At 53.6% G+C, this 23,432-nt stretch overlaps 1 protein-coding gene across 1 annotated transcript; it reads right to left on the reverse strand.

Moving 5' to 3' along the window:
• Positions 1 to 12,323: 12,323 nt before the first annotated feature.
• On the reverse strand, positions 12,324 to 21,574 carry CD40 (CD40 molecule). Its single transcript, XM_020807036.3, has 9 exons — positions 21,418 to 21,574; positions 19,548 to 19,641; positions 18,952 to 19,077; positions 18,707 to 18,853; positions 18,169 to 18,262; positions 17,506 to 17,567; positions 16,925 to 17,074; positions 14,327 to 14,352; positions 12,324 to 14,117 (listed from the first exon to the last, which is right to left on the reverse strand). Exons 1-9 carry the CDS (start codon positions 21,475 to 21,477, stop codon positions 13,962 to 13,964), a joined length of 915 nt encoding a protein of 304 aa, XP_020662695.2. The 5' UTR covers positions 21,478 to 21,574; the 3' UTR covers positions 12,324 to 13,961.
• Positions 21,575 to 23,432: the final 1,858 nt, after the last annotated feature.

Consider the following 23,432-nt stretch of genomic DNA (forward strand, 5'->3'; position numbering starts at 1 on the left):
ACAACGGAAATAAAAGGTGATGTGCTTTTAATTTTTGCGGTGCATGCGGAAAGAGACTCTCAAGGCTGCCTCGTGGGAAATGTCCTTCTGTTGCTTGCAGCACAAGATTTAGTTTGTTTTCTTCTAAAACCAGGAAGGGTATTATTTCTGCTAAACTGTCGTTTGAGGCTTGGCTTTTCTGTCTGGATATTTTATTATACCGTGAGGTAGTTTGCATGTTACCATTTTATTGGTTTTACCTGTATTTCCTCCATAAATCTTCATGTTTAAGCCCTAATGTGTTATGACCTAAGGTTGTCATAAGGAGTAGCTACATAACAGTCATGAGTCCAAAGGGATGCCAGCACGGCTAACGAGAAGAGTCAAGGAAGGAGCCACAACCATTGGCTCAGGGAGGAGGAGGAGGAGGAGAAAACGTCGGCCACAAGAGAAAAGCTAGGGAGCATGAAAGTGCAGGCAGAGAACCTGTGGAAGGTATTCCTGTTTAGCCATTTAGCCCAGTAAGGAAATGTTTATGCTGTCCTCGGAAGAGGCCCATGGCCACAGAGACTTGAGAAATGTTAGGAAGAACCACCTTCAGAACAAAGAGCCAAAGAGCCTGGAAAACCCACAACAACCAAATGTTTATGCTCATCAGTCGTGGAGAGCCAGGTGGGCAAGACGAGGTGAGCTTGGGTGGGTGACGAGGCATCTCCGAAGGAAGGTGGTGGAGGAAGAGGAGGAGGTCACAACGGCGCTGTTGCCATTGTACTGGGCTTCACTGCAGACAGTGGAAGGCAGACACGGCGTTTTGGAAACAGGCTTCTATAGAACTGAAGCAAAAAATTGTGACAAGGATACTTTTTAAAAATCAACACATGATCTGATCCCTTCTTGACATCCTCCGAGAACTAAAACATGAAGCTGCTGATGTTCTAAAAAGAAAATATAGCAAGCCTGTAACACAAGAGCCTTTGCACTTGAACACAAAACATAGCCGATATAATTTCATATTTAAAAAAATAGAACAACCCAGGAACTGCACCAGGGAGCCACTACTCACAAGGACTGGATGCAGAGACAGCTCTCTCTCTCTCTCTCTCTCTCTCTCTCTCTCTCTCTCTCTCTCTCTCTCTCTCTCTCTCTGTGAGTGTGTGAGACCCTCTGTGGGGGGTGGGTGGGAGGGAACTGCCCTGGGACTGTGGGGCTCCCCTTTCCCAGCAGAGGCTGGGGTAGGGGTGCTGGGTGGAACACCTGAGGCCAGGAGGGGGCCTCCAGACTGGTGGTGGCTGGAAAGAGCAAGCCGGCCACCCAGGTGAGTGTGTACAGATGCTTTGCACCTTCAACATGCCGGCACTGTCCGGACTTTCTAGATTCTACAACAGGCACTGACAACACCCAAAGAGTTCACATCTACAAGATCTTGCTCTCTCTCTTGTGATGATTTGTGTTTTTATGTGTATTAGAATGGGATATGTAGTCCTAAGATTGTCCCAATAGCATCCATTTTGATTTAAAGTCTGTTCTGTAGTAGGAAAGTTTTACATGCTGTTTCAGAGAAGCTTCGCTCTCTGGTTATCTCGTTGCTAAGCTGAGTAGAGAGCAGAGACTTTCGTAGTCAAAATAATTCTGCCACAAAGAATGATAACAACTGAAGCTCCATGAGAAAGTTAGGCGGGACAACAAGACCCAGGAGGCATTCTGGGAAGAAGAAGAGTGAGGAGAAGAGGAGGAAAGATGGAGTTTGCCTGAGAAAGGGGCAGACACGTGCTCTTCCCTAAATGGACTATTTTTCCTACCTTGGACTGGTTTTCATCTAGCATCAGCCTTTGAAGACTCAAGACACGTGAGATGGACTATGTTATCCTTTATATTAGTTAGCATAGTTTCATTTCTTTATTTTTTCAGCTGGAGTGGGGGGAGTGGAGTGTTCCGTTGGTCTTGAATGAAAATGTACCTACTAAACTATTTTACTATCAACTGAAATCTTTTCTAAAACAAATCTTTTCAATAAAGCAGTAATGTTTGAAACTGCAGGTGTTAGTCCTTGCACAGACGGGCTGAATGTCTAATTGGCCACGTGTGTTTGCTACCCTAAGTTCTAGAGCCAGATTGTTCTGAGTATGTGTCTGTGTGTGTTGCTTTCTTAATAAGGAGATTGGCCTCTGAGGAAGAAAATTTAGACAGAACCCGGCTGAGTTTCAAGTGGCTCTGCTCAGCAGTTAGAGGTTTGTCTGGTTTTCGTACTCGTCCCAATTTCCGGCACCCCCATAAATCTTCTTGGAGATACGGGGCTGCTTACATGTTTGGCAGCGGTGTCACGAAACACGGGCTTTGATTTATTGTGTTTACTTTGGCTTAAGTTGAAAGCAGCAAGCATCTCGATGCATGTGCTTTTCACAGAGGAAACTTCCAAGCTTTGGCAAAGGGGTTTCTTCCACGCTATTTACTTTGAAGAGCTATAAACTAGCCAAATTGCATTTTTCTTTTAAGCTAAGGGTCTTAATGGAAAGACTTAGCTTTAAGCCAAGTCTGTAAGAACTAATACTTTGTTTATGTAATTGGGCTGTTTAATGAGTGGACATTTTCATGCAAGTAAACGGTCGCCCTTCTTAAGCTCCAGTTTAGGGCTGTTTCCTGCCAGAATGTTTTATGGCTTGCCCACACCCTACAGTTTAGGCTGCAGGAGTGGGGAGAAGATTTTTCCTTTTGGGTCGGATTGGCGTTTGCGTTAGTTGCGGCTTATATGGAGCAACAATTAGCAGGAGAAGAATTTTTGGAATTGCCTGGAGAGCTGTTTGTGACTCAGAGGAAAGTTAAGATTGGTAGTGCATCTGCTAAGCTGCCTTTGGTTAGTACAGATACGAAGCCCTGGCACCAAGAGCTTTTGGAGGCTCTTGAGCACGACGTCTTGACTCCAAGTGGAGCTAAGCAAAGGATTACTTATGATTCTTCACAACTGAGAAGGGAATTACAAAAGGGAGATATAATGGCTAAACTCCCAGAACAGGACGTCCAGGATCTACTTAGATCTGATTCAGATCAGACTTGGACTAAGTTGCAACAGATGGATCAGGCAGAGGAAATGGCGGGTGCCAGCACTCCAGTAGGGAGGGGAGTGCCAGGCAGAGGCATTTCTGATGGGACAGCAGGAGCAGCAGCAGCAGCAGCAGCCGGTGCTGAGCGCCCTGATCCTAACAAGAGTTTATCACCAGTGGATAAGTTAGCAATGATGTTTGCTGATTTTGTTGCTTGTCACACTCAAACTATTCGTAATCAGAGCATGGCTGATGAGTTATTGAAGCAGTACAGAGAGGCAAAGGTGGAGCGTTTGGTTAATGAGCTGAAGGAAAAAGAGGAGTTTAAGAACTCAATAGCCAGTGTTGATAGAAGCAATCTACCTTACTACCATGATGGCGATGATATCTTATCATTTTTATCGATATTTGAACAAGCGTGTCGAGATCTTAAGATACCGGAGGCCTGGCACCTCAAGCTACTGCGTACTCAGTGTTCTGGGCAACTTGCCAACTTGGTAGCCAAATTATCTGATGAGGACCCTGACTGGCCTACTTTTAAAGAGGTGGTAAAGAGAAAATTTGGTTTCACTTCGGAAATACTGAGGCAGAACTTTAGAAAACTGAAAAAGCAGCCTAATGAGTGTTATTCTGCACTAGCTGACAAAATAGAACATCTAGGTGATCAGTGGTTGAGCTCCTTGGGCGCCAGTACTTTTGAGGATTTAAGAACTGTGTTGTACATGGAGCATTTTCTTAATTTAGTGCCTTCAGAAATAAGGAGTACTTTGTTGGAGAGAGGATACAAAGACTTGCAAACCCTTGCTTTAAAGACTGATGAAATTCTCTCCTTTAAAACGCATGAACCTGCTGTTAGACCAAAAACTGCACCAGTAGCGCCTAAGAGACAGAGTCAGCCTGAATTTAGAAAGTCTTTTCCTCAAGAGCCCAGGCAAAGTTCATTTGAGCAACGCAGGAGTCTAGCTCCTAGCCAGAGTAAAACGCCTCTTAAATGTTTTGAATGTGGTGGCTCTCATCTGCGACGAGATTGCCCAAAGTTGAATGTGCCAGCTAGCCAAGTTAAGGAGCCAGCTAGGAAAACACCTGTGCCAGCTCCACGCAGATCTAAAGCAGGCACACCCAAGATGGCGTATGTAAGTTCTGTGCCAGCAGGAACTCAGCAAGTGCCAGCTGCCAGTAATGCAGTTTCTGTGCCTCACCAGTCAAGCATTGTGCCTTCACAGAGTCATGAAGGAGTTAACCTAACTGTAACCCCTTCGCAAGCCAGTGGAATGCAGGCAGCAGTAAACCAATATGTGCCTAGAGTTTTGGACTTACAAATTGCTTCAATTTCCTCAGAAATTGTAAAAGAGACTGCATCAGGAGAGAGGTTTTCTGTTATGGATCCTGATTGCATAGTACCAACTGCGCAAAGGGACTGGGCAACCCGCACATTTTCTGAGGTGGTTTTTCTTCACACACCTGGAGGTGATATGGCTTTAAGTGCTTTTCGTGACTCGGGTGCCGACATTTCTTCGATAAGCAAACGTTTTCTAGACCCCACCTTAATCTTGAACAACCTGAGGTGTCCAGTAAAAACTTATGGATCTATAGAGACTGATCAGCGTTTCATTCCCCTAGCTTATGTCAAAATTTCCTATAAGAGCTGGTCAGGTGCAAAACATATTTTAACCCATGAGGGAAAACCTGATTTTCTTCTTGGAAATGATCTTGCTTTTTTGGATCACATGCAGAGTCAAAATGCAACTTCAATGTCGGTAGTTACGCGTTCTCAAAGTAGGGAGATGCATGATCCTGAACGGGAGCAGGAATCCACTGAGGATAGCTCAGATGGAGACCTTACCCAACAGCAGCCTCTTGTGACCGAACCTGATAATGCAGAGACAACAGAAACTAAAATGGAGGAGGTGATACCTAAGGGATCAGAGGACTTTAGACTGAAGCAACTTAATGATCCCTCTCTAGCTTCTTTGAGGTCACAAGCAGACAACTATGCTGAACGTCCTGCGCATCAGCAAGTTAGTTTCCTGTGGGGAGAAAATGGACTTTTGTACAGAGAATATTTCCCCAAATCCAACTTGGATGCCCAACCTGTTCAACAGTTAGTCGTGCCTACTGAATATAGACTGAGAATACTAGAAATGGCTCATGACCATCCAAGTAGTGGGCACCAGGGAATACAAAAAACCCTAAAGAGGATTTCTCAACATTTTTACTGGCCTGGTATTTCAAAAACTGTAAAGGACTATGTCAGTTCTTGTGACTATTGCCAACGCACAGGCCATCAAACTGACAAGGTAAAGGCCGAAATGCAGATTATGGAAATTCCTGACCAAGTGTTCCAGTGTTTGCAAATGGATGTGCTAGGACCTTTTGTTCCTACTAAATCTAAGAAGAAATACATCATTTCTTTCATCTGTTCTGCCAGTAGGTGGATCGAGGCTTACGCTATTAGCAACCTGACAGCTACCACCATAGCTAGAATTATTGTGGACTTGTGCTCGCGTATTGGAGTACCATCCAAAATAATTTGTGATCAAGCAGGAGCCTTTACAAGTGAACTTATGCGTAAGATCTGCGAGATAAGTGGAATAACCATCAGTTTTAGCACGGCTCATCATCCTCAATCTCATGGTATGGTGGAAAGAGGTCAACAAACTTTGCTTAGGATGATTAAAACTTTGACCCAAGAATATGGAAACATTTGGGATGAGCTTTTGCCTTTTGCTTTGTTTGCTTACCGTAGCTCAGCTCATTCTTCACTAGGTGGCTTTTCTCCAAGTGAGGTGGTGTTTGGAAGAAATCTACAAGGACCATTGGACTTCCTGAAATCCGATTGGGAAGGTGTGGTTAAAAGTAGTACTGTGCCAGTTGCTGATTTTGTTAGAAAACTTCAAGAGAAACTCTTGGCTGTCCAGGAGTTAGCCAGAGACAATTTGTTGGACGCTCAAGCAAGTCAGAAGTTCTTCCACGACAAGAGATCCAGACACAGGGAATTTTCTGTGGGTGATTTGGTACTTGTTCTGAACCCACTCAGACCTTCTAAGCTAGAAGTTGTCTGGGAAGGTCCAGGTGAAATTGTTCAAAAATTGGGAAATGTCAATTATCTTGTCAAAATGTTGGATTCTAATAAGAAACCTGTTCTTTACCATGTCAATAGTTTGAAACTGTACAAAGATAGATCTGCAATGGTTTTTCAATGTCATGCTGAATATTTTCATGCTGCAAATGAACCTATTGATATGTTATCTGAATTGCAAGATGCAGGTACATGGTCTGATAATCTTGTTTTAACAGGTACCGTTGATCAGAAAGAAAGGTTGTTTCAAATTTTAGAACAATACCAAGATGTGTTTTCAGATAAACCAGGTTACACCAAATTGATCAGTCATGTGATAACTACTGAGAACAACGCCCAGCCCATACGGTCTAGCCCATATAGAGCAATTGGTAATCATGCTATCCAAATTGAACAAGAGATACAAAAGATGTTATCTTTGGGGGTGATTGAACCGTCATTCTCCCCTTGGGCTTCTCCGGTGGTTCTGGTGCCAAAACGTAACGCTTTGGGTGAAATTCTCGAGGAAGTAAGATTTTGTGTTGATTACAGAAAGTTAAACAGTGTTACTGTTCCAGATCCATACCCATTGCCTAGAATGGATGATTTAATTGAACATCTTTCAAAGGCTAAGTTTATCAGCATTCTCGATCTAAAGAATGCTTATTGGCAGCTTGATTTAGCTGAAGATTCACGAGATAAGACCGCTTTCATCACTCACGTGGGAACTTTCCGTTTCCGCAGATTGCCATTTGGTTTGAAGAATGCAGGTGCGTCATTTCAAAGGATGATAGACAAACTTTTACAAGGTTTACCTTTTGCAAGTGCTTATCTTGATGATGTTGCCATTTTCAGTTCTGATTTTGATTCTCACATGTCTCACATTGAAACTGTTTTGTCCAGACTTCAACAAGCAGGACTGACAGTCAAAGCCAGCAAGTGTCAGTGGATGCAAGGAAAAGTCATGTACTTAGGTCATTTGATTGGGCAAGGAGAAATTCAGACTTTGCAAGCTAAAGTACAATCTATTAATGATTGGCCTATTCCAAAAACTAAGAAACAGGTACGCTCGTTTTTGGGCCTAGTTGGCTACTACAGAAAATTCATTCCTGATTTCAGTCATTTGGCTTCACCTCTGACAGAGCTCACTAGGAAGAGACAGCCTGTCAAGGTAAAGTGGACACCAGAGTGTCAAGGTGCCTTTGAAGCTTTAAAAGCTAAGATTATGGATGCACCTATACTGAAATCCCCTGATTTTGACAAACCATTCATTTTACAAACTGATGCTTCTGAATTAGGACTGGGAGCTGTTTTGTTACAGCAAGGAGAAGATGGGAACCTTTACCCTATCTCATACTTCTCTAGAAAACTCTTGGATAGAGAGAGAAGTTACGCAGTACCTGAAAAAGAAGCTCTTTCTATATTTTGGTCTCTCAATTTACTTAGACCTTACCTATGGGGTCGTAAGTTTACACTCCAAACAGATCACAGAGCTTTAGTTTGGTTGCAGAAGATGAAATCTCACAACCAAAAATTGTTGAGATGGAGTCTAGCATTGCAAGATTTTGATTTTGAAGTTCAACACATTCCTGGAAAATTGAATGTAGTGGCAGATGGTCTTTCTAGAATGTACTGTGAAGATTCTTATGAACCTGAACGTTGAAACGATGTATTCAACAGTGTGCTATGTTTCAGTATTGTAATAGTTAATCTGTAGTTGAATTTTGAGATATAACCAGTTGAATTACTTTTTAGTTACTTTTACTTGATTTCTTAAAATTAGATCAGATTTACTGCTCTGAATTTTAACGATAATCAGGGGGGGCATGTGATGATTTGTGTTTTTATGTGTATTAGAATGGGATATGTAGTCCTAAGATTGTCCCAATAGCATCCATTTTGATTTAAAGTCTGTTCTGTAGTAGGAAAGTTTTACATGCTGTTTCAGAGAAGCTTCGCTCTCTGGTTATCTCGTTGCTAAGCTGAGTAGAGAGCAGAGACTTTCGTAGTCAAAATAATTCTGCCACAAAGAATGATAACAACTGAAGCTCCATGAGAAAGTTAGGCGGGACAACAAGACCCAGGAGGCATTCTGGGAAGAAGAAGAGTGAAGAGAAGAGGAGGAAAGATGGAGTTTGCCTGAGAAAGGGGCAGACACGTGCTCTTCCCTAAATGGACTATTTTTCCTACCTTGGACTGGTTTTCATCTAGCATCAGCCTTTGAAGACTCAAGACACGTGAGATGGACTATGTTATCCTTTATATTAGTTAGCATAGTTTCATTTCTTTATTTTTTCAGCTGGAGTGGGGGGAGTGGAGTGTTCCGTTGGTCTTGAATGAAAATGTACCTACTAAACTATTTTACTATCAACTGAAATCTTTTCTAAAACAAATCTTTTCAATAAAGCAGTAATGTTTGAAACTGCAGGTGTTAGTCCTTGCACAGACGGGCTGAATGTCTAATTGGCCACGTGTGTTTGCTACCCTAAGTTCTAGAGCCAGATTGTTCTGAGTATGTGTCTGTGTGTGTTGCTTTCTTAATAAGGAGATTGGCCTCTGAGGAAGAAAATTTAGACAGAACCCGGCTGAGTTTCAAGTGGCTCTGCTCAGCAGTTAGAGGTTTGTCTGGTTTTCGTACTCGTCCCAATTTCCGGCACCCCCATAAATCTTCTTGGAGATACGGGGCTGCTTACATCTCTCTCTCTCTCTTTATATATATGTGTGGGGGGGGGGGCGTGAGCCATAGCTCAGCCCCAAGGAATGCAAGAGCCAAGGATGCACTTCTAGAGGGGGGAGGGGGGCACCAATGACCTCAGCGACTTTGTGGGGCTAGTCAGCTGCAGTTGGTGTGTGTGTGTGTGGGGGGGGGAAGGATTGTGTTCTAATTGTCCTGCCTGTTGAGCCTGGGGGCGGGAAAAGCCTGCAGGCCTGGAGCCATCAAGGCTTAAGGACCAAGTATTGTTGCCAAGCAGGGCAGAACGAGGCCGCTCTTGGGCCCCTTATTGATGATGGACAAAAGCAGGAAAGGGCGGGGGGGGCTCACTTGCCAAGGGGCAGTGAGTGCATCTCTTTCCTCCTCTCCCTCAGATCCCCAAGGGGCAGGGAGGCTCAGCTCAGCTCCCTGAGCCAGGCATATGCCCTTCCTTGGCCTCTCCTGACCACAGATTGGAGCCTGTCCTGGGCTCCCAGCCATGACTTGCTTTGCCCCCCCCCCTTTATGGAAAATGCCACCTTGGCAAGGAGGGTTTTCGGTCCCGTGGCCGTGACCTCGGGGCCCCATGAAGCTCCTACTGGCGCCTGCACTGCGTTCCTCCCGCCAAGAGTTCAGCCCCTCCAACCCCGAAGCCTTGGAACCGGAGGGGAAGGCCCGCCGATGTCCGACTGGCTTCCCAGCGCGCTGCTCCCGCACTTGCGAATTGTCTTGGGGTCAACCGGGTCCGGGACGGAGGGAGGTTTAAAACGGCTTTAAGGAACTCAATAAAGGAACGGCGAAAGAAGCGCCGCACCACTGAAGGGTTTCCCTCCTTGCGGCACGGAGGGAGATGCTTAAGGATGCGCGCTCGCATCCACACGCACGCGTAAGACGAACCCTCAGGTGGGTGCCCAATTCACATCGCCCCGTCCCTCGCCCGCCACGGCTGCGCAGGTTTGACGATCCGCTCCCGCAGGAAAACCTGGGGAAATTCAGACAGGCGGCCAGGCGAGGCGTTCTTAAAAGCTGGCCGAGTTCCGGGCCCCTCATGGCCACCGGTTGCCGGGGGTGGGGGAGCGCTCCCTCCTTTCCTTTCCAACCCTCCCCTGCCAAAGGGCCTGGGCCGTCTCTTCTCTCCCCCCCCCCTCCACGCCATCCCAGCACCTTGCAAGGCGCGGAAGGAAGAGAAAGGAGGACGTTCGCGCAGCGTAGCGGAAAACTCCGCGCCCTGAGCATCGCCGATCCTTGCGCGTGGCTGGGGCGCCACCTGGTGGGAGGAAGGAGTCTTGGCGCCTGGCGGTCGACACGGAAAACGCCCTGTACGTCAGGAAGGTGTCGCGAGGCGCCTGCCCAGAAGTGGGCCTTTTGTTGGGCTGGATGTACGAGCAGGCATTGCGCGCCCGCCCCGTCCCAGCCCGCCAAAGAAGCGCTCACGAAGCGCCTTCTGCGCTAGCTGTCCTGTTAGTCGGAGACGCGGGATCGCTCCCACAGGGAAGCAGGAGGGGCTCCGAGGCTGCCGCGCCAAAGCCCTTCCTATGCAACAGCCCTGAAAGGTAGGACGAGGTTACATCTGGCTACTCAAGAGGAGCCGGATGCCTGTGGCTGGCGGGAAAGGGGGTCTGGGGGATCCCCCGGAGGGTGGAACGGAAGGGGGCAGAGTTAAAGCCCCCCCGTGCTTCTCTTAAGAATTTATTATTATTATTATTATTATTATTATTATTATTATTATTATTATTATTATTATTATTATTATTATTATTATTATTATTATTATTATTATTATTATTATTATTACTACTACTACTACTACTACTACTACTACTACTACTACTATAGGGGAGCGCTTCGATTGATGTCTCGTCCTGGTTCCCTTTCTAGAATTAGTTTTGTTTCTATTTCAGTTCTTTCTCCCCCCCCTCCTTGGGCGAAATCCACCCCCCCCCCGGGAAAGTCTGCGGAGGGGCGGGACGGAAGAGGGTGACGGGCGGGTGGCCGGGTGGGGTGGCCAGAACCTCTTTCAGCCGAATTCCGTTTCAGAGAAAGGGAGGTGGGGGAGCAGCAGGAGGGAGGAGGAAAGGGAACGTCTTTTAACTGCAAGCTCTTCCTGGGAGGGGAATTTCGGCCGTTTGCAACGGGGGAAGCCCCCCCCCAGGGGCGAGCCACGGAGGAGCGGGAAGGGCTGGGGAAAGTCCAGCGGAGCAGACGGGTCTTCCAGGAAGGCGAAAGGAGGGAAGAGCCGGAGACGCGGGGAAAGCCCGGAGAACGGTCCTTCTCCCCAGGCGCCCCCCCACCGCCCCCCCCACTGGACATGTTTTGCCCCTCAAGAAAGAGAGTTCGTCAATTGGCCAAAGAGGGGTGGGGTGGGGGAATTCGGCCTAGCTATCCATCATCAGCGTGTTAGTAAAGGAACACTCCCTTCCTCCCAGGCGATCAGGCACTAATTTGCATGTTGAGTTGTTAGTTAGTTACCGCAGAGGCAGGATGATGCCCCCCCCCCCAATCCTGTGGGCTCCTCTTGGTGCATGCCTTTCTTTCTTTCTTTCTTTCAGCGTCTCTTCACAGGGGCCAGGAGTGTCTCCTTTCCCCCCCGACCAACATTCACCATCTTCATGCACTCCCACCTCCATCCTGGCTTTCCCTTAAAGCAGGGGCCGGGGGGGGGCGGGGGGGGAGGTTCCTTCCTTCCTTCCTTCCCAGGCGGGGAGGGCCTTTTGCCCGGATAATTCAGGGATGTGGCCACGCAGGCAGTGGTGGCTCAGAGGTGCTAGCAGGACCCGGCTGCTCTTCTGCTTGCCAAGGCACAGGGCAACACCGGTTGACCCTCCAGCCCCTCCTCACAGCCCCCCCCCTCCCTGGGAAGAGCAGCCTGGCCCGATCCAGCCAGGGGTTCATTCGTTCAGGAGCTCCTCCTCACATCCACTGTGCTGTGTCGGAAGTGGCTCCCCGGATCAGCTTCGGCATAAATCAAGTCAAGCAGCAGGCCGGCCATTTCCATGCTTCTGACTAGGGACCCCCAGGGAGTCCCACACACAATGGGCTGATACCTCTAAATGTTGAAGGCAAAGAAGTCGGATTTCTCAGCAAAAGGGTGTCACCAACGGCAAGCTGCAGAGCCTCTGGACACCCCCAGAAGAAAAGGATCAAGTGCTTCTTCTGGGCATCCTCAGGATGCACCTAGAAGATTCTGGAAATGGACTCCGTGGGGCACAATTATTATTGTGATGAATTGTTGTTATTATTGTTCCCAGTAAGTTAAGGACTGTGGAGAAGAGCTCTGTCCCAGGGCACGCCTCCCCAGCCCCCCCAGCCCCCCCCCCCCTTAGGAGGCTTCCAGACAAGGCCTCCTGGGCTGGTCTTCCTGCTTTGTCCCCTAGCTGTGTTTTCCCCCTTTCAAGGGAGAAAGTGTCAGAGGGTTAGGGTTAGAAGCTGAGCGAAGGCCACGATGTGGGCACCCCGGTGCCTTTGTCTCCTCAGCCCCAGGCCTCCAGGAGCTATTTGGCTAGTGGGAGGGCTTAGCTCTGAGTTACCAAAAGCAAAACGCACCAGATAACTTCACCAAAGTACAAAAATAATTTATTTAATACACAACACAAAAGACACAGAGGCGTGGATAAATAACCAGGCACTGCCAGAAAGAACATGGAAAAGGCTGCATGGCCCCCAAGATTACACAAATGTAAGGGTGATACTTTTTATCGGACCACTAGAAAACCAAACACATTGCAAGCTTTCGTGGAGAAAATTCCACTCTGTCACACGTAGCACCTTTCATGGACAGCACAGAAAAATTGTACACAAGGGTCCAAAAACGGGCGGTACATGTCCGGAAGAACTGAGATCTGTGAGGCTGCGACCCGAAGCCTCTTGGCAGCAGAGGAACCGTGGAATTTCAGCTCCCCTCTCTTAAAAAGGCTCCGAGACCCTGCCAGAAGCTCCTCCCGAGAGCCAGTCTTTGCCCCCTGGGCTCAACAGGCACACGGACTCCTCTTTCGCTGAGGTACGGGCAGGATCCACAGGCAAAAACACTGGGTTGGTTTTCCTTGGGCTCAGGATGGAAAAGTGGCGGCTCTGGGTCCTGTGGCCTCTCACGGGTTAGGTTTAGGGCGAGATCCTCTGGGCCTCACTCGTGGGAGGGGGATACGGAGCCCGACCCCTCAGTCCTCCTGCTACCCTACTTGTGGGCCTCCCAGGGCATCATTTTGGCCACTGTTGGGGGTCGTACTAGACTGGCCTTTGGCTTGATGGCCTAAGGCACCCTCCCTCTTGCTCTCTGACAGTCCCGGAGCCCCGACTGCCCCGTGACCAGAAACCTGGCAGGGCTGTGAGCCAGAGGGGGGGGCAGCCCCAGGACGGATGAGCCAGCCCCCTGCTGCAGTGCAAGGCAGACTTCGGCTCATCCTCACCCAGAGATGCACGTCCTCCCTCGCGGCCCATCCACAGCCGGGGATGAGGCATGAATGACAGAGACATCCCCCCCACACACACACACGTCCCTTCCCACTTGGAAGGCTTCCTACTTTTTGCCCTGGCCAAGCCCTCCCTGTGTGCACACTTTAACGGCTCTCAGATCCTGCCAGTCTGGCATGTGTTCTGGGGTGCAGGAAAAAAGGCCAGTACATCAAGGCCAAGCTGGGTAGGACTCTGGGCCATGCAATGGTGGTGGTGGTGGGAGGCTTGATAGGAGAAGAGATAGCCCCCCCCCCCCGTGTGCAAAGAGAGAGAGAGAGAGAGATTGCTCCAGGAGAGCCCCCAAAGGGTGGGAGAAAGTGGGGTGGAGGGGTGGGGAATCTTCCTCCCCCTGCCCACGTGCAAGGGGGCCTTCCTTGCAATTCCTTTGCCACTCTCCAGGCCTGCTGCCTGACGGGGAGGTCCAACACGACTAGGGCAGAAGGGAGCAGATCAGAACAGCCCTCCCTCCCCCCTAGCAGCTGCCCAGCTCCCCCTCGATGTGGGTCAGACCACAGTACGAGGCCGTACTGCAGGGGAGAGACAGCAACAGCAACTCTCTCTTTCTCTGGCAGCTTTGCAAGAGAAATCCCCAGGTTGGCAGAGGGGGGGGGAATGGAGAGAGAAAAAGATCCAGCCTTAGAAACAGTTGTAGTAGCTGCACGAGTGAGGGGGGGCATGGGATGGGACAGGAAGGGGGCGGCAGGAGACCTGGGACGGGTGGCCCTCCCTGCAGCCCATCGTCGCTTCAGACTTGCTCCTGTGCCGCAAAGCCACTCTCCTTGCTGTCTTCCGGGGTGAGGTGCTGCTCCCCTCGCAGCGTCTCTTGGATGGGTAAGGCCGGGCACAGCTGATCATCAAAGGCCATCTCAGCCGGCTGCTGCCTCCCGTTGGGGCGGTGGCCCTGCAGAGGCAACAGGCACAAAGAGGTCACTGCCTGGCAGAGATGGGCCAGAGGCCGGTGGGAGCCCCTGTTCAGCCTCAGCCCCACCAGGAGCAGAGAAGGGGGGCTTCCCCTGCCAGAGGCAGACCCTCGACTGTGTCTGGCACCCCCCACGGCCACCACCTCCCCTCTCCCGGCCCCAAAGAGAGACAGACGTCTGCAGCACCTACCTGGTCATGGGGCTCCTTCTGGCCACCTGGGCAGAAAGAAAAGGAAGAGTCAATCTGGGAGAAACCCCTGGGCTTCCTGGCCCTTTCTTCAGGGGTGCCTCCACTCTGACCCACAGATGAAAGAGGTGGAGGGCCAGGGAAAGGAAGGGGGAGCGGGTTCTGCAGGGCACCAGGGGAGGCCGGAGCAAGGCTTCCTCCTTGTGCCGCAGCCGAATGACCAAGGGAGCCTTCGGGGACTGCCGAAGCCCCGGTGGCTGGGAGAGGAGACCAGAAGCCCCTGGTGAAACCTGTGTCGGGGCTAGAAGGGAACGCCTTCATGGATGACATGGCAGGGTGGCAAAGGACTCCTGTGGGGCTAATGGTGCCACAGCTAAAAGTGAGGAAACGGTGCCTGCAGGCCTCTCCCCCACCCCACCCTAAAAGAGAGAGAGAAAGAGAAAAAATACCCATCCTGGCCCCGAGACAAGCAGGGAGGGGGGCAACAACCCCGGGGCCAGAAGCGTTCCTGGGCCTTCTCCCTAGCAACCCCCAAGGAGACCTTCTCCTGCCCTTTCTTCTGTCCATGTTTGTCAAGAGATGTTTGGATTAATTAAACAGACTGTCATTCCTCTGAAAGGAAGGGAAGAAGTGGGCCAGTTCAGCAGAAGGCATCCGTCCTTTTCATCTTGGGACTTTGATGAAAAGGGCCCTTTGAAGTCAAGGAAGCCTCTCTTGCATAAACCAAGGTTACCTTCCAGGTGCATCTTGAAGAGAATCTGCTTTTTGTTAGGTGTTGTGCAGGTTCTCCCCTCCAAGCTGGGTTCAAAAGGGGATTACAAGTAATTACTGAAATGGCCCATTCTTTTTAGGGACTGAGGGATCCATATTCTCTCTGGTTCTCCTGGTCTCTCAGAGGATGAGCTGGGGGGGGGGGGCGGTGCGAAGGGGAAATCCAGGCTTGTTCAGACAACCAGGGAAAACCTTATTTCTCTAAGACAGTGTAATGTGTAATCTGTAGGGTTTTCTTTCCTGTACAGAAATCTATAACCACAACATTGTGATTCTGGAACTATTCTTTTTAATTGGCATCAACCAGTTTTGATCTTTTATTTTTCTTTCAATATTTCTTTAGTTAAACCTCAGGAAGTAAATGAAAACATGGCTTTTTACTCTGGCCTTTTAAAGCCTTAACACTACTTAAATACTTACTTATTTGTATTGAAACCCCATGTCTATTGTTACTGTAATTGATACTGCTGTTACCACCATCCTACAAGTTAGTTAGTGTCTTTTACCTAGATATAGTTAGGTTTGGGAGGATTTCTTTTCTGTTATTTTATGTTTATTGCTTAAATTTTGTGCTTATATTTATTTATATTGTAAGTGGTCCAAAGCTGTGGCTTGCCACTAGGTGGGCAAGGTAGAAGTGCAATAAATAAAACAAAAAAAACTTGCAAGCCTGGTCTGCAAGGTAACAATGGGAGGGGGCACAATTCTGTCCATATTTTTTTTAAAATGAGTTTAAGATGTTAAGAAATGATTAAGGAAAGTGCCTGAAAGAAGGGATTTTAAAATGCTTTAAAGTGAAAGTACGGTTGAAAGAGTGCCTTGTGAAGCGATCGCTTACGTTAGTTCTAACTGTTTTCTGAATACTTCCGTTAACTTCCAAAACAACTAGCATGTTTGGGAACAGAGTCGCTGCTGCTAAGAGAGCGTGACAGAAGTGTCTCATTCACAGTGTGCCGGCTCCCATGAGAAAGAGTAGACCATGCTGTAATGGGATCAAGGGGTAAAAATGGAGCATATTTTAAAATGAGGCTTAGGTTGTGTTTTTCTTACTTAAGCAATTTTTGAAGCCCCCCCCCCCCAATAAAATAAAACAGAATAAAGAGGGATGGTGACAATGAAACAGGGTACAGTCTGTCTGAGACTCTTCCGCAATTCGGCCCTTAGGCAGAACTTCATATCCTCCTGAGACCGGGTGGGCAATCAGGAGTCATCACCCACTTCGGCCTCGCCCTCGGCCCCTGCCATCTCCTCCTGCCTTTTAACCCACCCGCCTCAGCTGGGAAGAGCCCCTCCTCCCTTGCACGCTTCTTCCCCTGCAGCAGCCACAGAAGGAGAACTAAGCCTGGGTGTCCGTAGAAGAGCCCTTAGCCTTTGGGGCCCGTGCAGGGGCAAAAGGCAGGCGGTCAGGCGGGCGGGCGGGCAAGCAGGCAAGCAGGCAGGCAGGCTTGCCTGCCCACCTGCCCTCCTTCCTTCTGCTTTGAGCTCAGGGCAACCGCCACCTGGGAGAGGCCCAGGTGGGCCAGCTTCCCTGTGTTTGCTTGGCCGGGGGAGGCCCTGACACACTCTCTGAGGCCCAGTGGGATACTCCCAGTGCGATACGACCAGCCTGCGAGGGCTGGCTTCCCCCCCCCCATGAGCAAGTGGCGGATGGGCCCAGTTCCAGGGTCTCTTGCGTTGGCCCTGCCACAGCTGCTAGAAGGGCAGCCAGAGATGCCCAGGATGCCCCACCCCCAAAGAGGATGGAGCTGGCACCTTCCTCCCCTCTGCAAAGACCTCAGGGGCCGGGCCAACCCCTCCCCCCGGCCAACGACAGGACCCCAGCCAACTCACCCTTGCACTTCTGATGCCGGATAACAAAGGCGGCCCCCATCGTCACCAGCGCGCCAAGTGGGAGCAGCACCAGGGCGAGCAAATGGGTGCGCCCAGCTTCCCTGTTGGGGGCAGATGTCGGGGGAGGGCGTGTGGCGGCCCGGACCTCTTCTGGGTGGGGAAGGAAGCCAAGAAGGATGCGACCGGGAAAAAGAAACCACCACCACCACCACCCCCTCCCAGGGTGCCCAGCACAAGCAGGATGTGTGCCTTTCGCCCTCGGACAGTGTCCCCCTTCCAAAGGACAGCGACAGCAGCAACCCTGCTTTCCCTTCCACTCATCAACCATCCAGGGCTAAGTCTTCTCCTTGGGTGGCCCCCACAAGACCCCCTTAACCCCCCCCCCACTGCCCCCCCACTCTGTAAGGATGCCACCAGGCAGCTCTCGGGGGGGGGGCACCACAAAAGCCAAAGCTTAGGTCACACCAGGCACGGCATTCCCCTCCCATTCCCCCCTCCCACCCTGTGCCCCAGAAAGGACTCATTGAGCCTCTCCCCCTCACTTTACGGGTTTCATATTGTTCTCGGGAGCTCAGACTTACCACAGGTGACATCCGAATGGCGGGTTCCATTTGCCTTCTGGACAAGGTTTCTGTCTACACATCTGGAGGGAGAGAAAGGGAGGGAAAGAGGCTAGAAGAGCAGCTGCTTCCTCCTGTTTTACCCCCACACACACACATGTCAGCGAGGCCACAAAGTACTTGGGACAGAGAAACAGCTGCCAGAGAGCTGACAACGGGGTGGGAGGGGCACCAGCCTTGGCGGCAGCGGAGTTCCAGACGAGTAGCTTTTGCTGCAAATCCACCCCCACCAAACACACCCCCTCCACACACACACACCCCCTCCACACACACACACACACACACACACACACACACACACACACACACACACACACACACACACACACACACACACACACACACACTCCCTGCCACCAGCTGCTTTGCTCAGGAGGGCACCTGGGCTCAGCTGCACACATTTGCATGTCCTGTGTGGTTCGTCTTGCAGCCTGCACATGTGTAGGACCCCTGACAAGCCCTTCTCAAAACCCCCAGCAGCAGCAGCAGCAGCAGCAGCAGCCAAGCTGGGCCTTCCAGCTCTGCAGCCCTAAAAATGATTGTTTGTGTGTGTAGGTGTGCATGCACGCATAGATACATAACATTACATACACACGCGCACACAGCCAAGCTGTCTTGCTTTACCTGCTCCAGGGCTGGCAGGGAGCTGTAGCAGAGACGACACTGGAGAAGAAGCCTTCCGGGCACTCCACACAGACGGTGTCCTCCAGGTGGCTGGCTGCAAGACGGGAGAGAGCAGCTGTGTCAGGCACCAGTGGTTCCCAGAACCCACATCCTCTGGGGCAGTAGCTGGATTCTAGGCCCTGGGAGTGGGGACCCCTCTGTGGGGCTGCCTGCTGGAAGGAAGAGTCCCACTGGCCAGGAAGGGCTGGCTGATCCTAACCCCTTCCTCCCCCTCCAACCCTGTTCTGCAGCAGGTGGTGGGTGCAGGTCTCCTTCGTCATGACTAACACCCAGCACGGATCCATCAGAACCAGGCTGCTGCCTGGGCCCTAGACACAGCGACCAGATAGTTTCTGTACATGTGCAGAGAACCCATTTGGCTGCTGTGGGGGAAGGGCAGCTCAAAGCAAGCCACGGGAGGCTGGCGCTCCACTGCCCTTCGCCTCCCTTCTTCAAAGGACCCTCGCTCGCCTCCCAGGGAGCAGACACCACTCCCCACCTTCCTTCTGGACACCTTCGCCCGGCCCACACGGCTTGCTGGGCCGGCAGACCTGGCACTCGGGACTGGAGCAATGGGTGCCATTACGGCACCGGCACTCGGCGTCCCTCGTGGCAGTCCCCGGGACGTGAAGCAGGAAGCCGGCATCTGGAAGGGGAAGAGAGGGCAATGAGGCTGGGGGCCAGCCCGCCCACCGTCACAGCTCCCCGCCCGTCACAAGCAGACCAGGTAGTCCCCTGGCTTACTCGGGTCACAGTAGGTGTGTGGCGTGCAGTGCTTCTCCTTGGTCCAGCCGGCCTGGAAGTGCTCAGTCTCGCATGGCTGACAAACGGTGTCGGACTCCCCGTCGCAGGGCGTTTTGACCTTCTGGCCTGGAAGACCGCATGGAAACCAGTGAGGCTGCCCTGCGGGCGGGGGAGTGCCCTGAAGGGGCTGGTCCCCCACAAGGTGCCTCTGGCCAAGGGCCCACTTTGGGACAGGCAGGAGGGAGAGACCTGCTGGGACCGGCTGGCCCTTCCACAGTCCCCCCCTGCCCCCGTCCAAGGAGGTGATGATCCCCAAGAGGTCAGAGGGGTGGGAGGGGGGGGACTCTTGCCCCAGCGGGCTCTTCTGGAGCTCTTTTTGGGTCACTGTCTTTGGTCAAGGTGGCGCAGCATCAGAGAGGAGCTTCCAGCAGCCAGCAGGGCAGCCCACGGGACCCGGGCGACCTGAGCAAGCCTGGAAGGGACTTTCTTCCTCCCCTGTGGGCCGCTCAGGAGTCACGCCCACAGAGAGGTGTTCTGCTCTCACACAAACAGGGCAGGGACCAGATGGATCCCGGAGTGCCAGGCTGGGTTCCTACCTGGCGGGCATCTGCTACAACACCAGTCCCCACTGGGCATTTGCTGCAGGTACTGCGTGGCGTTGCAGTTCGGCCCCTGCTCCAGAGCCAGGCACTGGGGGGGGGGGGAAGAGAGAGAGTGTTTGAGGGAGGGGTGGGGAGAAGTTTAGCACAGCCAGATCACCACAGCCTCCCTCCGCCATACAAACCGCAAAGCCACGGTAGAGCTGCGTCTGGGGCCCCCAACTTCCTTCCTGGGGTTTTGGGTGAGATGATAAGCAGGCGCTTATCTGGCACCATCTCGTTTTCTTCGGGGCTGTCCTTCTGCCTGAAGTGGAAGCACAGCCGTTCCCACCGGCCCCAGAATTCCGGCAAGGCTCTCCTCTGAATGGTCCCAAAGAGCCTGAAGACTCTCAGCACACATCCAGCTGGTGGCAGAAAGACCCCAGCCCTAATTCTGCAGCAGAGGCAGACCACGTGCTCAGGAACAACGGAAACTGTAGAGCAACACGGTGGTGATCTATCGGCTCTTCTGCACTGGGCGGCTGATACTACAAAGCAACCCTGAATTCTTGCCAGTGGTCCCTCTCTTTCCCTCTCTCTCCCCTCTTGCCTCTGACTCAAGCCCACCTCCCCCATCAGCTCACCTGCAGAGACCCCAGCGGAGCCCTTTGCAGGCTGGGTGGCAAAGGCTGGTCTAGGGAGACTGGGAGGCCAGAGAGCTCGCTGCAGGTGAAGGTGCGATGGGGAGGGGCCACCCCACCCCCACCCCCACCCCCACCCCCACGCTGGATTGGAGCTCTCAGCTGGGGACCTGTTGGGGGCGTTGCAGACGCCGACCATCCTGCCTGCTGTATGTCCAGCACGGAATCTCCTTTCTACCACAAGGAAACTCCCGAAGCCAAGAGACCAACAGACTCGCCCAAGGTCCCCTTAGGGGCCCATCAGCCCCCAATGCTTGGCACTGCTGTGGCTCCGAGAAATGGGGGAAAGGAACTTCTGAGGTTGGTTTGTTTGTTGAAGGCGCCTGAGTGGGGCAATCCTGACAGAGGCTCCAGAGGGGCCTTGGGGAGGCCAGGAGGTCACCTGAGGAAATGAAGAGGGTGGTTGGCTTGTCCGGTGCTTGGCTGGAGCTTCCCTTGGCAGCTGAACTCTGGAGCATGTCCTCTTCTCCACCCATTTACCCCCCCCCAAGTCGGCAAGGCAGCTGCAGGGGTACGGGGGGGGAGGAGGGGGGAGGGAGGGAGGGACAACCTCTGGGGCACCCTCTTGTGTAAGCCCAATTGTAGTTTGGGAGTGCCCGAACTGGACAGAGGGTCAAAACTCCTGTAGGTCTCAGACCTGTTTGTGAAAACTGGGAAAGACCCCCAGTGGAACCCAAACCGGGCCAGACAAGGGGGGGGGTGCAGCTCATTGAAGCAAGGGCGGGGGGTGGTGGTGGCTAGCCTTGCCTGCGATTAAAGAAGTCCCCGAAGGAGCAAGGGGGGCGGGGAAAGAGACCGGCAGGGGCTCTCCTGGATGGGGCTTCCGTCCGAGCGCTCAGCGCGCCTCTTCTCGGCCCCCCTCCCGGATTTGCCCGCACCTCCCTTCGCAGCTCGGACGTCGGGGCAGAGGTGGGGGATTCCTGGGCCCGAAAGAGGAACCAGAGCCCTTCGCGGGGGCGGGCGGCGCCTGGGGCGAGCGGCGGGGGGGGGAGGGAGAAGGCAGCGGGCGAGGCCCTCCAGCGGCGAGTCGGCTCTCCGGGAGGGGCCGCTTGCCCCGCGATCCCCTTTGAGCGCCGGCCGAGACCGCGAGGGGGGCGGCCGGGCCAGGCTGACCCCCGGGGGGCCGTCAGTCGAGGGGGGCCGCCCTCCCCCGCCCCAAGCCTCCGGGAATCGAAAGCAAAACTCACCGCGAGGAGGGCCCCGCTGCCCCACGCCGCCGCCAGCCAGATGGCCAACAGCCGCCCCATCGCCGCTTTCCCTACGGCCGGGCGCCGTCGGCGGCTCGCCTTATAGGCCGCGAGCGGAGGCGGGAAGGAGGGCGACGCGCCTAGTGGGGCGAGCAGCCAATCCAGCGGTGCAAAGCCCCTCCGAGGGGGCGGCCCGTGGTCAAGCCAGCCCCCCGGAGGCCGGGCTTAGGCGGGGCGCTTCGGCCCGCCCGCGATCGCGTGACAGGGCGAGCGGCGGCCGCGGCAGCAGGTAAGCAGCGGCGCGGATGCCTCTGAGCGTGGGCAGAGCGCCCTTCTGCCGCGCCTCTGGGAGTCTCCCCTCCTTTCCAGAGGGTTTCGGTTCTGGGCGGCCACAAAAACCCCTCCTTGGGCTTTGGGGGGCCGCTGGGGAGGTCTGCCCGCTCCCCCGAGGGCGGAGGCGCCGCCTGGACGGAACGCGCCCCGCTGGCTGGTCCTTCTCGGCGCCTTCGTCTCTCCCAGGGCAGGACAGGGCCTTTCCCGGCCGAGCTCCGGGTGCTCCTGGGAAGAGCCGCGCCTGGCTCCTCGGAGGAACTCCCCCCCCCCCGGCCTTGGCACTGCCTGGCCCTCGTGCGGGGCGGCGGGGCCTCCGCGGGACTCGCGGCCGTCGACGCGGGGCAGGGGCGGTTTCCAGAGCAGTCGCCCCGGCCGTCGGTCTCAGCAGGCGGTGGAATTAACGCGGGGCGGCGGTGGGCGGGGGGGGGGAGCCGGAGGGAAGGGGGCGGCGTGTCTTGGCCCCTTAGGGACTCCCGGGTGGCCTTCGGCGGGAGCCTTTTCGCCTCGGAGCCCGCTTTGTCCGGCCCCAGGAGCGCCAGCGCTCAGTCCCGGGCTTGTGAGGAGAGAGCGAGCGGTGGGGGGGGGGACTCCGGGTGCTTCCGTCAGTGAGCGGAGAGGCCCCCGCCTGGGGCAGCCGGAGCAAGTCCCGCGGATGGATGGCGAGCCGCTCGCTCAGGGTGTTCGGGAGCCCCAGGGAAGGGCGGCTTCCTCACGGCCCCATCGCGCCAAGTCTCCCCTAGGACGTGAAGGGGCCGAAGGCCTGCCGGTGGACCGTTTGAAGCGCGGGGGTCGGGGGGTCGGGGGGGCGCCGCCCGCGGTGCTTCTCTGCCGCGGGGGGGGGGAGGCGTGCCTCTGTTTCTGGCGAGGCCCCAAATAAGGGCTGGTCCCGCAGGGCAGCCAAGGAAGCAGGTGCGGCCCCAGGGGTGAAGCCAGGGATAAGGGGGCGGGGGGGGGGGCGCCGGCAAGAGACAGCTCCTCTCCTGGAAGCAGCCCCCAGGCCCCGCGGCATCTGCCCCAGAGACCGGCGCCTCTCCTCCCGCGCCGGGTCCGCTCCGGGGACCCCTCTGGCGGAGGAGCTGAGCACCGGCCCGCCGGCCCGAGATTCAAGAAAGACGAAAGGACCCTGCCAGCTCTCTCCCTGCGCTCTGGATTGCAGGCGAGGGGGGTATCCCGCCTGGCACCGCGGGTCCCCTTGTGCCCAAGGTCTGGGTGGAAGGCAGGCATGCTTTTTCCCATGGGGAGGTGAGCCTTGTCAGGCAGCCTCGGCCAGACAGGGCAGGAGGAGGCTGGAAGGCCCGGCCCGGCCCGGCTGCTTGGCAGGAGGCAGGCGTGCTTGCCAGCGCTCCTTCAGCCCAGGACCTAGGAGGGGCTACCTCCCGCTCTGCCTTTCTCATTCCCCCCCCACACACACACATGCACTCCAAAACAAGGATGGCCTCAGCTGATGAGGATTAGTCCGTGGCTGCTTGGGCTACCTCAGAAAGGGGGCTGGTTCTGGGACACCCCCCCCCCCCGTCGCCTGCGTCCTCCAGCTGTCCTTCCTCAGCCAGACTGGGCTCCCCCATTTGGAAGGCTGGCAGTCCCTTCCTCCTGCCTGCTGCAGCTCCTGCTTTTCACAGCCGCCACCCCCCTCCCCGCATCTGATTTCAGTATTTAAGCTCAGCTGGTCCTCGTAATTAGGC

This window comes from Pogona vitticeps, chromosome 4 (genome assembly GCF_051106095.1).
Source record: "Pogona vitticeps strain Pit_001003342236 chromosome 4, PviZW2.1, whole genome shotgun sequence".
Lineage (NCBI taxonomy): Eukaryota > Metazoa > Chordata > Lepidosauria > Squamata > Agamidae > Pogona > Pogona vitticeps.